This window comes from Camponotus floridanus, unplaced genomic scaffold (genome assembly GCF_003227725.1).
Source record: "Camponotus floridanus strain SB8 unplaced genomic scaffold, Cflo_v7.5 scaffold13, whole genome shotgun sequence".
Taxonomy (NCBI): domain Eukaryota; kingdom Metazoa; phylum Arthropoda; class Insecta; order Hymenoptera; family Formicidae; genus Camponotus; species Camponotus floridanus.
In genome coordinates this window covers 999,514-1,018,277 of record NW_020229248.1, presented here as the reverse complement: position 1 = coordinate 1,018,277, position 18,764 = coordinate 999,514, and the positions used below count along the sequence as shown (strand labels likewise).

Genomic DNA, 18,764 nt, shown 5'->3' with positions numbered 1-18,764 from the left:
CACGTCATTGTTCTTTCGGTCCATTTGCGCGATAATATAAAAAAATACCGAGAGAGAAAATACACGAGGAAGGATGCAGCCACATTTATACGTCGCGTTCATCCGAATTCGTCCCGAGGCCTTGATCCATTAATTATCGCGCGAGAAGAACCCGCTCATTTTGTAATGGCACGCGCGTAATATACGCCGAGAAAATTATCATCGCTCTCGTTCTCTCTCTCTCTTTCTCTTTCTCTCTTGCCGCGCTCGTTTCTTCGCCATAAAGTCTTCGTGTCGTCGTCACGCGCTCTCGGTATCGCGCGAGTTGCACGACCGGCCGCGTCGAGAATTGAGAGTTCCGTTTCCTTTAATGCGAAACTTCCGCAAAGCCGAGGATAATCCGTCGCTCTCTGAATCAGTTTGGCGGCGAACGATGAATCGTACGCTTTACGTCGAGATGCCTGGTAGAACGCAGATAAATATTCAAATCGTTATTCTTCGAATCAATCAAAATTTGCCATTTTGATCTATATTTTTATCTCGATGTTTGCGTAAAAACATACGTGCAAAATTTATCGATTTACATTGTATAGATCTGTGAGTTTATTGATTTATTGATTTATATATATATATATATATATATATATATATATATATATAATTTAATATTAATATTTAATATTTAATAAGATAATTTAATAGATTTTGTGAAAAGAGAAATATATAAATTGTTACATATATTTCTCTCTGTTATATATGAATTTTTATACATATACAGAGTGTTTTTTAATAAGTGCGAAAAATTTTAGGAGATAATTCTTTGTCGAAAATTAAGGGGCATTTTTCATATAAACATTAAAAAGTTCTAATAAAAAATTGAACAGGAGTTATTAGTTTCATCCTCTTATAACGATACGTGAGGCTGAAAAAAATATTAATAAATAATCTTTTTACTAATAGAAAATATCCACCTAATTTCATTTTTCGAACTTGTTCCAAATTTTAGAAAAAATCTTTCACATCTCTCTCGGGATCAAACCAAGATAAAAGAAAAAAGGTAAATAAAAGAAGCCTCATTTCCTTGTAATTGACGGAACGATCGCTTTTAACGTTCCTCCATATAAAATCCATATAAATCGTGTTGTACATTAAATGCGGAACATTCTGACGTATTTTCCGGCATACGGAAAGAACGACCATGTGTTTCGTAGAAACGAGAAATGAATTATCTGGAAAATAGAGAAATCGCAGGTGTCCGAAAGAGAGTCTTTATTAAAATTGCGAGAGGCGATCTAGGAGAGACGAGTCGGCCACGGGTCGCGGCTCCCTTTGATCCCTATTCACATGTATACCAGCGTTTCGAAAGCGAGATCTCATTATATTTCCCGCGGGTTGAAAACACGTACCTGATACATCCAGGCCGCGGCGTTTCCGATTTCACGCTCGTGGCGCCGTACAGATTAATCGTTCCTCACCCATAAACTTTTCCCCGCGTGCGGGAACGAATGTTTCCCGCTTAAGAATGACTGGTGACTCTGCAAAATCATCAGCTCAAAATTTCTTATTTCTTCGCTCTTGGAGAGATCCTTTTGGAAAATAAGTCTTAAGATAATTAAAAAGAATTGTGAACACGTGAAACAAGCAAACAGATTTCGTTATGCATAATTTAGTGATACTTAATAAACCCTAATTATATGTGTGCTTATATAAGGTATTTATTATAATAACCCACAACAATTTTAGATTATAATTTTTTTCTCAGATTATTACAAGTATCTTTAGATTATAATTTTTTTCTCAGATTATTACAAGTATCTTTAAAATCGTGCAATCAATTACAATTAATCAATATATGGAAGATTAATTGTGGAATTTATTGATATTATTAGATGTAATTGTCAAGTTTTCTTAATTTTTGTTTTCTTTTTGTTTCTATGAGAAATCTAGTAAATATGAGAATTTAATTGTGTTTTATTTATTATACTTTTTATGATACGACGACAAATGTGATACTAAAAGGTACAAGGTTTTACGTAAATTTACTATTGAAAGGAAGTAATAACTTTGTCAGGTTTAAAAAAACATCGAAAAAAGTGAAAGTCATTTCTATTCATTCTATTGTGCAAAGTACAAATTTCTTTTAAAAGGACCCGTAAAGCTAAAAATGTGACATTTATATTAAAATATATGTGAACTACGAAGATACATGTACACAGTAACATATGAACGCACAATTATTTATTGTGTATCTATTATAAAATTTGTATTAAAAAAAGAATCAAATATTGCCAACATATTGTTATTAATTTTCCAAGAGTTATAAAGATATAAAGATAATTAATAAAAAAGAGCGTGCACAATAATAATAATAAATAATTGTATAATAAATACTGCATAAATAAGATAGATATAAGAATATCAATTGATAAATAATAAAATTATTCCATTAGTTAACACATTTTTTTTCTAAATTTCGCCGACTTTCAAAATTTCATGTTTCTAAATTCTCGTATCCATCAGTGAGCAAAGGAAAACAGAATGATAAAAAACGATACCTTTGATTCGACGAAAATAGCAAACCGGTGAAGTTCGGCCCAGCTCTCAGAAACTTCTCCATGCGAGAAGTGCCGAGAACAATCACACCAGAGTTCGTTCTGAGTTTTCATGAGTACGTGAAGAATTTAAAAAGTACGCGCCACACAAAATAAAATTAGCTCGTCGAAAAATGGAGAGAATTCATTGAATTTGAGATGGTGCTCGTGACAGGGCACAATGCTAAGTAGTTTTCTTTTTATGTATTAGACACATTATAGATTTAATTTCGCGGGACAGAATCTTGTATTGCGAAAGGCTTGATATGTGACGTGTTTATTGTATAGATGCGTCTATATACCGTAAATCAGTAAAAAAATTTGCTTGGCACACCTGGTCTTTCAAAAGCTCTCGTTGTGCGCTAAGGGGTGTTTAAAATGTTGCTGGATAAAAAAGGAATTTTTTTCCGTTTTCTCGTGTGCGAACACTCGATTGGGATCAAACCCTCTAATTTTGGTTGTAATAGCTCGTCTTTATTGCTACTGGAGGGTGGACCCTTGCCGAAGAATTTAAGGAAACTCACAGGAAGTTAGAAGGGTCTCTCGCGCGGCGTGTTTTAGATAGATGGATGTCGGTTGTGTTTTCTTTTTTTCGAGATTTTTAAGAGTCGAAATCGCTGTAACAACATAAACAGAGTGATGCATTTCAACCGGGAGATGTGTTGTCGTTCGTTTTACGCTCTTGAATGAATTGCGTTTAGAGTACTTATATCCGAAATAAACAAATATTCTTTGATCTACAGATTGTGCTACAATAATATCTTTAGCAAATATATATATATATATATATATATATATATATATATATATAATATTCTCTTGTTGAAGAATGTAATGCGCAATGCGCAAAAATAGATGAATCTAATAGATTTCAGCAGCTTTTGCAGTTGTTTAAAATAGCAATCATCGCAGATAATCTAATAACAGATTGCAAAAGATTTACACATATACCAAGTAGATCATTGGGGGCAGTTCTAAAAGTCATAAGTTCAAAATATATCATGTTATAGACATGTATCGAATATTTTGAATGTGATTAAATAATATTGTATGCATAAAATTATAATAAAAGCTTGAAATTTTATATTATAAAATATAATCCGTATATTCATATAAATATATGTGTACGTGCAAGTTAATTTATTAAATACAAAGATTCAATTTTTGTATTTAACATAATTTTATATAAAACTTATTATGTAAAAAGATTATCAATTATAATTTTATCGAGAGAAGTAGTAATTTATAAATTTAATAAAAAAAAAGATTATTTACTTTAAGATATTATTAACACTTTTTGAATAACACAAATAAAATAAAAATTTCTACCTGTAAAATAATGAAGCAATATATGCACATATACGCGCGAAGTAATTATTAAAAAATATATTGATATCCATATTAAAATATTTTTTAATGTTTTATAAATACACACACTTCGATTATAAAGCATATTTCGTATTATATAATTAATTTTGAAAAATCTAATAATCTGTAAGAAATCCGTTGAGACTAGTACTATTTATTCTAAAATATCACCTGTGAATGATCAGGTAGATCGCGCGCTCACCTGTGCCGGTGACGAATCAGCGGCGAAGATCAACCCTTCCTCGAAATGCACATTACCAAACAGGTACCTATCTATTTCCATATAGTCTCGCTCTTCTATTGAATATGGAGAAGGGGAAACACGGCACCTGCCATCGGTAGTCATGCAAATACTTGCACGCGATGAATAAAAAAGAGGGTTCTCGTATAGCGAGGGGAAAGGGTTCTCGTCACTTTATTCAGATTAAGGGCCCGTCTGTGGCATTTAAATGCGACCCTTCGGTAGCGCCACTTGATCCTTTTGATTTTACACGGCAAGTGTATTTTCACCCTTCATCGCTAGACGAAACTCCACCCAGGAAGCGATCTTACCGTTCTGGACCGCATGTTTCTACTTTTCTCTCCTTCTCCTTCTTGTCACAATGCTTTAATAATTCATATTAACGATGAAAGACTATCGACATCGCGAGATAGGTATGTCGACGCGACATTGTTGCGACGTTACAGACATTTCTCGAGGATGATTCTCCTTTTTCTTCTCCTTTCTCTCTCCCTTGAAGCGGTTCTCGCGAGCTTGCTCGATTACGTCGGCTAAAAGAGAAGAATATCGTGAGAACACATAATTTCTCTTTGTGCACTTTGCGCCAAACATCGATTATAATTCGAAAACATTTTGAGATATTACGTATCTATAAATCCTCCTATCGAAGGGCTGTCTTTTTTGCGCGCATTTATAATATAGCTGGCTATTACAATCAGAGCGCGTACATATTATTCGCGCCTCTCTCGTGACTTCGTGTCGGTAGGGGTCATTAAAATCAATACCGGCTCGCTCTTTCCTCTCCGCTTCCTTCTCTTTTCTTTCCCTCGCTATTCTCGTCCTCGTTCCCATATCATCTCCATCCTCGTCGCACCACAGGCGCGAGGGTGGCGAAACCGAGGTAGGGGTTGCCCCTTCCTATGTATCCGGTCTGGCATGCGAGGCGAAGGACGAAGGAAATGTTAGTGGGGACCAGGACGAAGGAACGAGAAAGTCGGCGAGAGAGAACAAGCACGAGGAAGACGAAACCTTGAGGGGGTGTAAGGGAGGGCCGAGGGGGAAAGGATGGCACGATAAGAGGAAGGTTGCGTTTGTGATGTGAGGTACGCGGTACACGCGATAAAGAGTGGGGGATAGCGTTCCCATGGCCAATAAGAACCTCTTTAAAGCGCCCTTTTTGCGCACGGGACTGCGCATGCCGGATTCAAATCTGGGCGAGCTAGGTATCGAGTGGAAAAGTAGGGGTAGAAGCGAAGAGGCGACGATGGTGGTGGCGGAGGACGGTGTTGGTAGTGGTGGTGATAGCGTTGGTGGTCGTGGGTAGTGGACGTCGGCTGTATGGAAATATGATAGCGCGATAAGAAAAAGAAGAAAGGCACTCTGACGCCTATGTGTGTGCAACGCGAAGGGGGATAGGCACGAGTGGGGAGAGCGCTACGGTTCTCGCGACCAATAAAAGGGCTAGTTTAAAGCGTCTTATTTTTTTGCACCGACACTGCGCATGCTGAATTCAAATCTTGGGAGTGGTGAGGCTGGATGGATTTGTATGGAAATATGATAGGTGAGAGGTGCACGGGTCGGAGGCATGGCGGCCGATAGGAGGGTTTATGGACGTTCGACCACCCTCGTCGATATTTTCACGATACATTTTTATATCGCATCCATAACGTTGCTATCGGTATTTTAAGCAACTGGAAAGTTGTCCTGAATCGATTGAAATTAATATTCTACTAATTTATACAGTAGACAAAATATACAGTAGACATATCTACCAATTTATACAGTAGACAAAATATACAGTAGACATGAACATTAAATGCGCTCACAACCGTACATAAAAAATACAACGTATTATTTCCAATATAAATAATCTAAAAGTAATTTGCATTAATATGCAATTAATATGTCATTAATATTTCATTAACATCGTGTCAGGTATACACACGGTGTAATTATATATTTTTTAAGAGAGAAGGAGAAAGAGAGAGAGAGAGAATATTATTACATTGATTTCTTTGAAAATAAATAATAGAATAATAAATTATATCTGATTAGGCGCTGTCACAGATAGCTTTATTTGTTTTTAAACTTTCTAATAAGAAAAGTAACAGTAAATACTTTGTATTACAACATACCGCTTGTAATACGTTAATTGAGTATAACGTCTTGTATTTCTACTAACAGGAACATAGGTCAGCACAATAATCACATTGTTTGGCAGATCGCCCTCTCGAACGATCTCAACCTGTAACTGTACCCACCTGCTGCCATATCTCATCGAACCGTAACACAAGCTCTCAATCCCCAAGTATATCAATCCTAGAGATCTCTAGAGAAGAAATCTCAATGCATTTATCATGATCTCATGATGAACGAATTGACATACATTTTTAATCTTTCCAAATATTGAAAGATTAAGAAAGTTATGATTGATATTTTTCGTTTTAAATTTAAAAAATGTGCAAAATAATATATACCTAGATATATAAAATTCTACGAAATTAATTTGATCTGTTTATTTATAGTAGAACGAATAAAAATTAATAAATTGTTTTGAAGTATATAAATATATGATTTAGAAATATATATTCTCTCTTTCTCTTTCTGAGATATTCAAATATTCTAAAATAAATTTTAAGAATGTGCAAAATAATATATATCTAGATACATAAAATTCTATGAAATTAATTTTATCTGTTTATTTATAGTAGAACGAATAAAAATTAATAAATTGTTTTGAAGTATATAAATATATAATTTAGAAATATATATTCTCTCTCTCTTTTTAAGATATTCAAATATTCTAAAATAAATTTTAAGAATGTGCAAAATAATACATACCTATATATATAAAATTCTACGAGATTAATTTTATCTGTTTATTTATAGTAGAACGAGTAAAAATTAATAAATTAATTTAGAAGTACATAAATATACGATCTAGAAATATATATTCTCTCTCTGAGATATTCATAAATATTCTAAAATATATTTCTTTATAATTTATAAGTAGAAGTATGCAAAATGCCCTACGATTTCCGACTAATTTCGGTAGTCGATTGTGGCTGTAATAAGGATTTGCGTGGGTGGTCCAGCGTGAAAGAATCTTGCGGCCGTTCCTCTAACTAATTTCATTTCCAGCTCTTCCTTATGTCCGCGCTAACCGCGCTATCTTACATCATCTGCTAGTTGTACGACGTGTGCGTCCACGTGCTTTTTCAAATGTCACATTTCATGTTTAAAGGACAACACGATTTCATGCATTTTTTCCGCCCGACTGTTCAACGCATCTCATACGCAACTCTTATCGATTTCTGTTTTCAGGACGATGATGAGGCTCCTTGACAATCCGCTGACATTCATCACATCCACATGAAAGAAAACGTACGAGGAGTAGCATGAGAATCGAACCGGTCCGGCGCAACTCGCAGCGGATTGGACGGCCGCGGAATCGAGCCAAGTTTAATTCTTAAGCATCGGTCACGGAACGAGTCCTCAAGTATCAAGGTCTAATCGTCGTCAATTGTGCAGAGTGGGGCAGGTAGCGCGACGATTGGAGGCGAGCGTTGCATATGCAAATTCCTTCGCCCGCTCTCGCTCTCCTTCTCTCTTTGACTTCGCCGACAGCAGCCGGCCGAGATGCACGCGAGATGAAAAAGGCGCGCTCTCGCTCGCGCGAGTTCCGGCGACCGGAGAACTCGCCTTTGCCTCGCCGGGCGGAGCCGCGTTTCCCTGCGATTGGAGGCGTCGTTCCCCACCGACGCGTCGACTGCTCCCCACTTGCGACAATCGTGCAGGCTGTGTGTCGGTGCCTATACCGCCAAGCTTCTGGCATCACGCGCGGCTCTCCTTGTCCCGTTTACGCCGCTCCGCTGTGGATCCGACGATGCTTCCTCCTTGTCTCGCTCCCGCGCGGCCTTTCCTCTTCCTTCCCGGAGACCTAACGACTCCCCCACCTCGGTTTACACCGATCCGTGGACGCGACCGCGCTCGCCGTGGCCGGTAGGCGGCTAGGCGGGCGTACGTGAGTCCTCTAGTGTAGCTGCACACATGCACGCGACAGCATCTGACCGCCGCCGTCGCCGCCGTAACTATCAGAGCCGTCGTAGCGCGTCGTATAATCTCTCGAGTGTGCCACGCCGCGCGAGTAACAGATCAACGTCGGACAGATCGATCCACCTCGTTCGTTGACAGCGATCGCAAGTGGCTATCGTGTTATTTCCATATCGATGCTGTTATTCCGTGCTGCGTGGACGCTGATCGTACACGAGGCGACTAGCCGTCAAGAAGAAGACGATACGAGGTGGTGAATAGGTGCAGTGACTCGGAATCGCGAGTTGATGGTATCGAGATAGTGTTCGTTGATGATTCCAGCCGCGAGGATTCTTATTTCTGGCGTCTCGATGACAGTTGCGAATGACACTGGCGTAGAGACTTGTACGAGTGTTTGTAGCGAGTGCACGTCGTCGTGCAAAGGCATCGGAACGATTGACAGTGTTGACTACAGCGCCGGTGTTTCGTGTGCATCGTGGCTGATGATTGATCATCGAAGACGCTGGTAAGAACAAGAGACCGAGTTTAATGATGCGTTTGTGATAAAAGTGAAGATTACGCAAATAACAACGATCAGGTGTTTTACGCAGAGGTGGACAAGTCGTGTATTGAATAATTGAAAACTGGAATACGCGTACCACCATACGATTGTGTACGATTGTGAAACTCGGCAACTCGAGTGCAGTGCGTTATGTGTCATCGAGAAATCCAAGACATTGACTAGAGACTTTCGTGGGACAATCATGTGGACATAATAAATATCATCGAGTGTGCTTCTCGTGTTCGAATTATCAGGAGCCCGATATAGCATCCCCCCCGAGTATATCTCGAAGCATTCCACGAGCGATGATAATCAACGCGGTCTATTGAGTTGTCGGCATACGATCTTCCGTTGCGTGGAACGGTGCGATCCTTCGTCAACAAACGAAGCCCAGCAGGTCACCACGTTGGATCTCGCGGCGTTGGCTGCTTACGGGGGCGTTTCGGGACCCAGGGTCGCGGTGGCGGGCACCGGGGTCCTCGCGCTACCCGGCTTGATACCCGACAAGGGTCTATCATCGCCCGGAGGCCAGTCGAAGCCAAAGTCCGCAGGGCTGGCGGGTCTTGACAGCGAGGCGGTGCGCCGGTGGGTCGCGGAGGCCACGCGGACCGTCCGGCAAGTTCCGCCTCCGATGGTTGTACCTACCAGTTCTCCGCAGCAACAGCAACATCATCGTCAAACGCAGCACCATCAGCAGCATCATTCCACTCACAGGCAGCATCAGGAGGCTAGCCCGCCGTCGGTGGGAATCTCTCCCTTCGTTCTGCCGGCCTCGATGACGCAGACCCCCAGTATGCATCTGCTGGAGAATAACAACCTGGTCGAGGTCGCTATGGCCCAGCAGCAGCAACAGCAACAGTCCCAACAGCAGTTGATACAGAAGCAGAAGCAAACAAGTCCCACGAACAATAATACCATAGAAGCATGGAGATCGATTCAAGGCGGGCATCAATGGTGGAGTTCGCCGGCTAGCGTTCACCAAGAACAACAACAGCAACAACCGTCGATCGCCCAGGTCTCCCAATCGCCGAGTCTGGTGGCCGGATCGGTGTGTGGCCCGATGCAGAGGCATCAGCAAGTGCAATCGGAGATTGATCAGCCGCTCGATTTCTCCGTTGGATCCCTACAGCAGCAGAGGCTGCATTCGCGCGTGAGGACTATGCACGAAAGACATCAGGGTAGGACGCACGACAACAACAACGGCACGGTAAGCAGCCAGAAGGTTACCAGGGGAGACGTTAGCAGGCGAAGCTACAGTCCCAGTGAAGCTAGCACCAGTAGCAGTGAAGACGAGGGTGTCTCAACCGGTGGCAGCCCTTCGGGACCTCTGCGGGGAGCTTCGGGTGAGTGTTGATCGAATCATACACAATTCATTAAAATATAAAATATATCTAGTCATATAATTAATATATTATTACGAAGGGAGAATAAGAAAAGAGAGAAGAGAATTGTTTAATTAAGTGTTTATTAATATCGAATTTATAAAATGTCTGTCTAGACATAATTAATCGCTTTGCAATTAACATTAAATTCGAAAATTTTACAGCGTAATTGTTAAATTTGAACTAAATATGAACCCGATTGACGGTATTTTAATTTAATCGAATACACACAGATTAGATCTTATTATCATTTATCTCGGACAGTCATTTCGTTATTAAAAGCAGTATGCACGGCATGTATGTAGATACGGTGACGAATATAAGTAAATATCTGCCTTTATCTCGTTTTATTCAATTAATGGAAAATATTGCGCCACAGCTGAACAGTTTTCCATTATCAGCATTGATTCATTTTAAATAATTAGAAATTTATCCGATTATATAGAAATAAATATAGAAATAATTAGAAATTTATCCGATTATATAGAAAACGCATATATATAAGACTAGAAGCAACGAGAGCAGAAATCAAGCGTTTTGTGGAAAACGTACGTTCGTCAGCTGTCAGTGCAGTCTGTCTCTTCCCTCTCTTCTCCCCTCCGTCCCCTGTTCTCGACGCCCCCGCACTGCATTGTTACTTTCCGTGGATGCATTGTGTATCAAGGCATTGTACGGATCGTGCGACCCCCAATCGCGAGAAAACTGATTTATCTGAAACGGCCGGATTTTGCATTCATGCATCTCGTGCCTTTCTGTGCGCAAAACGCGTACCAATTGTGAGTTTGAGATGAATTTACGTTCACGGGATAAATTTATTTTAAAAGAAAGAAAACCGGCATTCTCTTGTATTTCGCGCATAAAGCTAAATCGTCCTCTCTCTTTTCAATATTTCCGTATATAATTTTAATTATGATACATTTACATGAGACATTCAATATTATTTATTGTCATTTCAAAAATAAAAGACAATAATTATAGATATTAATACTAGATATATTGAATATGAGATTATATATTGTAGATTATGCATGCAAAATAATAATTTTATTTATAAAATATCAGAGATTATTGTAGATTACATGTACGAAGATATATTATGACTCTTTCTCACGTTGATGACGATGACTAATCGATCCGCTATCATGTCAATGCGCATTCGCGTATTTGTAAAATTAGTCCGAGTGCTATCTCCGTTAAGGTTGAGCTTGAGGATCGATATCACGCGCGCATTAACGGATCAGCTGACTCATCGTCGATCGCTTTGGCGGTAATTTTCATGCCAAGACACATCGATCGTGTAATTTCGATCGACATCGCACGCGTCAATTATCCGCTCATGACATATACTTTGAATGCGTTCCATATCTTTGAACGCTATTAATTAAGTGCAAAAAGAACGAGCTTATTAATAGCCGCAATGCGCGTGCGTTTTTGATAGACTTTCGATTAAGAATTATTGGTTTCTGATAGACTTACAATTCACTGCGTTGATCGTTTGTTTTTCTCTACTCGTCAATCGGGCAATATACAGATCATTAATAGAGACGAATGTTATGTTTCATAATTTAAGAATTGACTGAAGAAAGAATGTCGAAGGATTTAGTCGAGAAATATGGGTACTATGCGATTCTCGTTTATATTATTATTACATTGATATATTATAATATATTATAATATATTATAATATATCAATGTAATAATAATATATTATCATTATAATATATTATCACTCGTGTTCCAATAAAATTATTAGGAAATATTTATTAGAACAGATAATCACGGTGATAAAAGAGAGAGAAAAATATTGATTAAGATGAATCGGTTCAGATCCGTCAATAGAATGTAATATAATTTTTACGCAAACTGTCTCTATTAATTGCGATATGCGTCGCGATAAATCGAAAATTAATAACGTAGATGACTGTTGTTAATGTACGTTGATCAGCTGCGATAAGCATTAGATCTGAGAAATAGGCAGAAAAATTGTCATTTGATACTATTGATAAAAATGCGATATCGTCCTAGTTGATTCGATGCTATTAATCTATAGCAATTACGCGACGTCGATGTATTTCTTATATTCGAGCACCTGTTATCGAGGATTATCCGCATGATAAATTTTCCTTCTACACACATAGTTGCTAATATATTATAAAAAGGAAAAAATAAATAAAAGTGTAAATACGCGTGCGCTGCATATGCGAACGGGAAGGAAAAAGTGTTATCGTATCTGTCGATAACACGTCGCGGCTCTAATATTTGTTTGAATAAATATTCCACGTAGACTCGCGTGATTGCATGGTTATTTTCGGCGTGCGCTGGAATCGTGACGCAAAAATCACGCTTTCGATATATTTTTATCATCGCCCATCGTCAACAAAATACTCATCTCGCGAGTGATCGTTGCATCGTAAGATATCAACAATTATACTTAAAAATTATTCAAGGAAATCAAGGAAAGTTGTTAAAAGAACTGTCTTGAAAAATATTAGAGTTTATATCTGACGCAGGAGGAAGAACTGTGTATTTTGGAAAATTAACATTTAATGTTTCACGGTTTATAAATTATCTTGATCATATCTACTTCCATTTTTGACGGTATTCATAATCAACGGTGATGATTCCGCGCCCCGTCCTTGGTGAAAATGCGCATAAGGCACAAAGTACGGGCAATTCCAGGTACCCGTTTCACCAGGGCCCAAGGACCTGTTCCGTGCTCGAGCCCGGGTGTATTACGATGTAACCTGATACGATGTTTGATTCTATATTATTTACGAGCAGGTGGATCGGCGCGCAACAATGTTTATCGGCATAATTAGATTCTATACCTACGCAATCTTTATCACGCGTCGATGAGTCGAGCCGCGGCGAAAATCACGCTTTCAAAGATACGCGACTGTACGATAATGATAGTTTTCTCGAACGCCGGTTCTACATTGATTTTTTTATTCTTTGCACGCTTTTTTCCGCTTATTGATTTATGATCGAAAAACTACTTTAAATTAATTCGACTATCTTCTCAAATATTTGCACATGAGAAAATCAATTAAAAATATTCTCTATATATTTAAATAAATATTTATGTATATTTATATATAATTTATATTAATTTATATTCATATTTATATTTAAATATATATATATATATATATTTATTTATTTAAATATATACTTGTGTAAACCAGAAAAAATTAGATTTTATTAGATGAAATTTCTACAATTAAAATAATTATTAACAAGACATGAATATTGAAGCGAAATAAATTAAAATCGTTTTTAATTATCTATCGCGATGCAAAATTAATAAAACTCGCTTCTCTTATTCCGTTAGTATTAATAATGTATATTTTAAATAATCATGCATTATTATTAAGTAATTTAAGACGTTTTAAGGGGAATATCCTTACGGAATTAACCATTCGCGCGCGTTTCCGCTTATTTGTGTTTAATTTAACTGAAAGTACACACGCGAGATCCCTTTGATGTAGAGCCCCCAACGTTAGAATCATCCTTATTGGGATCATCTTTTTCATCATGATCGCTTCCATTAACCATCGCCAGGAGCCGTCCGAGTTCCTTCCTTCATTAGCGTTTTCTGTGATCCGTCCGAGCGCGCTCGAGAGCACCGTCGGATCACTCGCGTGCGGAAAATTAGACGGCCTTCCGATTCGTGAGGCCACTCACGTGGGGTACACGCCGCGATCCCTCTCGCGTTTCTCACTTGAGTGATCTTCGAGCTTCGAATGTGTCGATGGAAATTCCGCGAAGTCCATTCTCGTCTGGAACGAGAGACCCGAGCCCCCCGAAGGATCTCGCTATTTAAGTAGCCATTTTCTTCCCGATGCGCCTGAGAGCCTCTTATTTTTCGTTGCTTACGCTTCCTTATCTCCCGAGATCATGCTTTGTAAAAATTTAGAACAGAAGTTTCCGGAATAATACGTGAATAATAAGAGGGATTTCGAAAATTGGCTCCGTAAACTTACTCTTCGATTCTATTGATCCGCTACAAGTATTATTTTGACATTAGCAGCAATTAAAATTTCCTATGCAAATTTAAATATCGTTACAAAATTAATCTTAATATTGAAACATATATCTATGATAGTTACGTAATTTGATACTATTAATTAATCCTCGGCAATAATTAATTTTGCGAGACTAATGAGATACTAATTAATTATTTTATTATAAATAATATATTAAGCTCTACGCAACGTAATACCGTCATTTCAACTTTATGAAGGTGCATCATTAAATTTATGATTAGCTGTATACATCATGTGCACATCGATAAAAAATGCATATGAATGTAGCTGGTACGTCGGTGATGCGTTTCATCCTCGGTAGATTCGGATAAGATCGCATTTATTGACTCGCGCCGGATTAATCGTGCGACCGAATAATATGTTTATCTTTTTGTATATACGGCCCGGCCCGGCCCGAGTTGTGCGAGTAAAACAGCTTTTATCGATCAGCGATCTTTCGCTCGCGTCACTCGAGAAACGAAGGCTTGGCTCGAAGATAAAAAGCCGGCGCGCTAAAGAAGCGGCCGGAAGCGTGTTACATCGCACGGCTAATATACGCACAATGACTATGAATACATAAAGACGTGCTATCAAATGGGATTTGTTCAACGGATGACGCGATCGGTGAAAAAGTAGCGTGTATATTATTAAAAACAGAATTAATTTTTTTTCCCCAATAAAGATATAAACTTGAGGCTCCATCATCCTATTTTACTTCTATCAGCCTCTTTAAAAATTAGAATAATTTAATATAATAGTATACATTTATACAAATAGGAGTAATAACGTTTAAGTGATAACTTTTTATTTATAAATCGAGAGATCGGTAATGATTTTGATGTGCCTTTTTAAATAGAAATTTAAAATCTCACATGATATTTTTGGATTCCTTAAGGATGTCGTTAAGGATGTATATAAAATCTTGCGGCATATTAAATAGTCCACCGATGTGAATTTATAAATAATTACAGAACTGTATCCTGTATCACATTGTTTAGTCGCAAACCGGAATCCTAGGAAACATGAAGTAACGGCGGATATGACTGATCGTATCGAATATTCGCGTCGCTTAGCGATGAACTTCTGTCGCAATAGATATCCCGAGAATTTATACGCAGCGGGTTTTAATTAATCTATGCATACACAGCAATAAAGCGCGGATGGCAAGCTACGCGGCAATCGATTCTACATAATTGCAAAGTAAAACCACGTGCAAACACACACAAACATACCGTTCGCGGTCTATTTCTCTATGCCTGTCGTGTAATTAAAGTTAGAACATGTTCTCTCCAATTTAAATTCGGTGTATAAAATCGCCGTTCTCTCATTAAGACTGTCTGGAGGAGTCTCGACATACAGTCATACGTTAAATACGTCATGATACGATTTTAATGAAAAACCCGCTATTCCTCGGCGAAGCCGGAAGCAGCCAAACCACTTGCGTTGCGTCACCGGCAGCACGGTATAATGCCTCCTTATTTGCATTGTGTCCGCCGGGTTTCCGATTATACCTTGCGCGGCCTCGAATTAAGGCCCCGGTCGTAACCTGCCCGAAACGCTTGGGGCTAGCACCGAATCTCGATTATTACGTTGGGACGTAATACACTTGCGACGCACCTTCTGAGGACGATCGCCGACACGTGACTCGCTGGAGGACCCGTCATTTGAGAGAAGCTCCGTGGAAAAATAACGTCGGTTCTTAAGACCTTACGCTACCTGCGTTTATAATAAATGTGATGGAGAGAGAGATCGAAATGGCCAATTTCACTAATATCTGAACTTCAACTTTGTAGTTTAATTGGTTTTTTAATATCTTTCCGGATCTCATTTGAATTAAAGTTAATTAAGTTTCTTCCAAGCGAATCTTGTGTCGCAATTATTATTTAAATTAAAAGTATAGGTATAATTGACGGATCCAATTAATCATTTAATCTGACGGATTTACCGTGTCTTTAATAGTAGCAAGTTTCACGTAACCGTTGCTCTGAAAATCTCACCTGTTACTTTGGCAGACACGAACTCGTCGCGCGGAAAAGCTTGAGATACGTGACCTGTACGAGTGGGAGAGCCGTGGGGGGGTGGTGGACACACCGGGAGACGGGCTCGCGGGAATGGGAAATAGCAATGCGGGGATTCCTGGTAGATAGGCAGAGGCAGTATAAGGAAGGCACCTATACTGCTCGTAGCAGGTAAAGCCGACGGATAAATCTCACCTTGGATAGGTCAGGTTGGGGGCCGGGAGGATTCCGCCGAGGACCGTGCAGGGGTCACGTGGCGGCCTCCGTCCTCTTCCTTCGCGTGCGTTCGGCGCTCCTTTTTTAGGATACGCGAAACCCCCGCTCGCGCAGGTAGATCTCACTTCTCTAACCCTTCCCGAGGATGCGTTTCGGTCCTGACGCGACACGCGTGCGACGCAATGCGTGCACGTGTGCGGGAACAGCCAGCTGTTCGCGTACACGAGGCGACAAATCACTATTGCGACGTGACACGCGTCCGACTTTGTCGCACCTTTTTTTAGTCCTAGAGAAGAAATCTCAAGGTATTGTCAAAGATATCCTAGGTCTATTTGTTATGTATGAATTTTTGACGAGTCTAGATTTTTTTAACGTATTTTAAAGAGCCAATATATTTAATTAGATGAGAAATTATGAATAACATTACATTCTGATATATTTATAATTATCACAGTACTTATTAAATTAAAAATGAATTGGAAAATCAATAGATTATTAATAAGATAATGTTCCATTTAATTGAAAGCGATACAAGTGGATTAAAAATGTATAACACCGATAATAAAATATTTTGTTTCAACGCTTTTCCGTGTTTACTCAGTCTGTGTCGCGCGTGCGCGATCCAGACACAATAAAAATTAATATCACACGTATACACATTCACAAGGAATATTCGAATACGCGACGACGACATACATCTCGATGCGATCGTAATCATCGCTAATCTCTGCCTCGCTCGCGTGGAAGTTTTATCGACACCGCGCCATAACTCTTCGTTTCAGCAACATAGTACTGCTGCGCGCGACATGCAAATTACGACTCGCATCGTTACCTCATTCCACAGCGCGATCGATACGATCTCTCTCGCGTCGATGACGGATGCGGTCGCTCATCCGGACGGATGCGTTCGCTCGCGTCAGGAGGTGCACGGACGACCTTGTCTTGCCGCCTTGCATCGAAAAAGGAAATGCATCTCGCTCGTAATGAAACCTATCGTCATAGCGAGATAATGTACCGACACATAGAGATACCACACACGTGTTATGAGACTTCTCGTGTATTCGCAGATTGTTTACAGCCGGAAGTCGAACGCATAATGATTTCTTTCAAAATTTAGACTTAGAATACAGAAATCGTACACACACATATTTAACGATGGATCATAAGAAACGCAACGTGATTTGGAGCTTACGATTTTAGCAGATTAGACGATTAAACAATTGAACACTTAATCACTCTCTTATAATAATTAATTATTTACAAAACTGGTATTTCTTTCGTATTGATATTAATTATTTCGAGTCATCCGATCAGTGGTTTTATATAAAAATAAAGTAATGAGTCGATAATATTCAAACGATAAGGCTTGTTATCGTCTTGAATTCCGAGGACGTATCCCGCTTCACGAATCAATTTTAATAACATTTCTCAACGTTGCGAGATCGTGACGCATACGCTCGCGCTCCAAGGATCGCGGTAGATGCGTTTGCACCTCTAGTGCTGAGTCGGACAAATGATGGAAATCGCTGTATTCATTGCATTTGTCGGCGCACCACCATCATCGAGCCCGTATTTGGCGGTATGCTAATTCGTCGTTTCATACACGATTGACAATATAGATCGTAACGATGGTTTGAACACGAGCTGAAAGGATGAGCATGCATAATCCGGCGATCCTGTCGACTTTTCCACGAGTGAATTATTTCTCCGACGAAACTCTCGCGACTGCAGGAAACGCGCTGGACAAAACGTCCGTCTTGGAAACGCTAACGAGAAGCGGTGAACCGTAGTTAGAACCATGGTAAGAGAAGGCTCTGCAAAAGGGAACGCGATGCGCGACCTTGGTCGCGATAATTCCGACAAAAGTAATGAAATAACGACGTTGCTCACCTCAATATATACGCGCGAGATTGGAAAATAATCTTTCTCACGATTATATTGATGATTTGCACGGTATCGCGTGGTATCCGAAGCCGAGAGACGCGTGAATCAAGAATAATGCGCGCGCAGATTGCGCCAGCTCCTGTGATTTTTACCCCATGGGAAGTCATATATGTGTATATATATCGTTCTGGATCATCGGCAAGGAATGTAAGGACGATGCGCGAGACGGAACGTCGATTGCCGGATTCCTATAGGATTGTGAAAGCACTCGGTCTCACGTCACATTATGGATTCTTGGCGACTCTTACGAAAATTCGAAGGTCAATCCATCGTTTTTCTCGCTTGCGAAACTTTTATCCGTATATATAACAACAAAGGCTTGATTTATCTCAGGACTTTTTACCTTAATCGAATAATTAAGCTGACACTGCTTTGAGGAAATAGAAATTAATTTATATAAAAGGAAAAGAGGGGGGAAGATTACACA

At 39.3% G+C, this 18,764-nt stretch overlaps 1 protein-coding gene and 1 pseudogene across 2 annotated transcripts in view; one reads left to right on the top strand and one right to left on the bottom strand.

The window, feature by feature from the left end:
• Positions 1–7,490: 7,490 nt before the first annotated feature.
• On the bottom strand, positions 7,491–8,638 carry LOC112637085 (annotated as a pseudogene).
• LOC105254219 (POU domain protein 2) overlaps positions 8,228–18,764 on the top strand; it is a 124,023-nt gene continuing 113,486 nt past the window's right edge. For both annotated transcript variants that reach the window (XM_020028425.2, XM_025406018.1), the window contains exon 1: positions 8,228–10,095. In XM_020028425.2, coding sequence (XP_019883984.2) covers positions 9,384–10,095 — 712 coding nt within the window. In that variant the 5' untranslated portion in view covers positions 8,228–9,383. The remainder of the gene's footprint in view (positions 10,096–18,764) is intronic.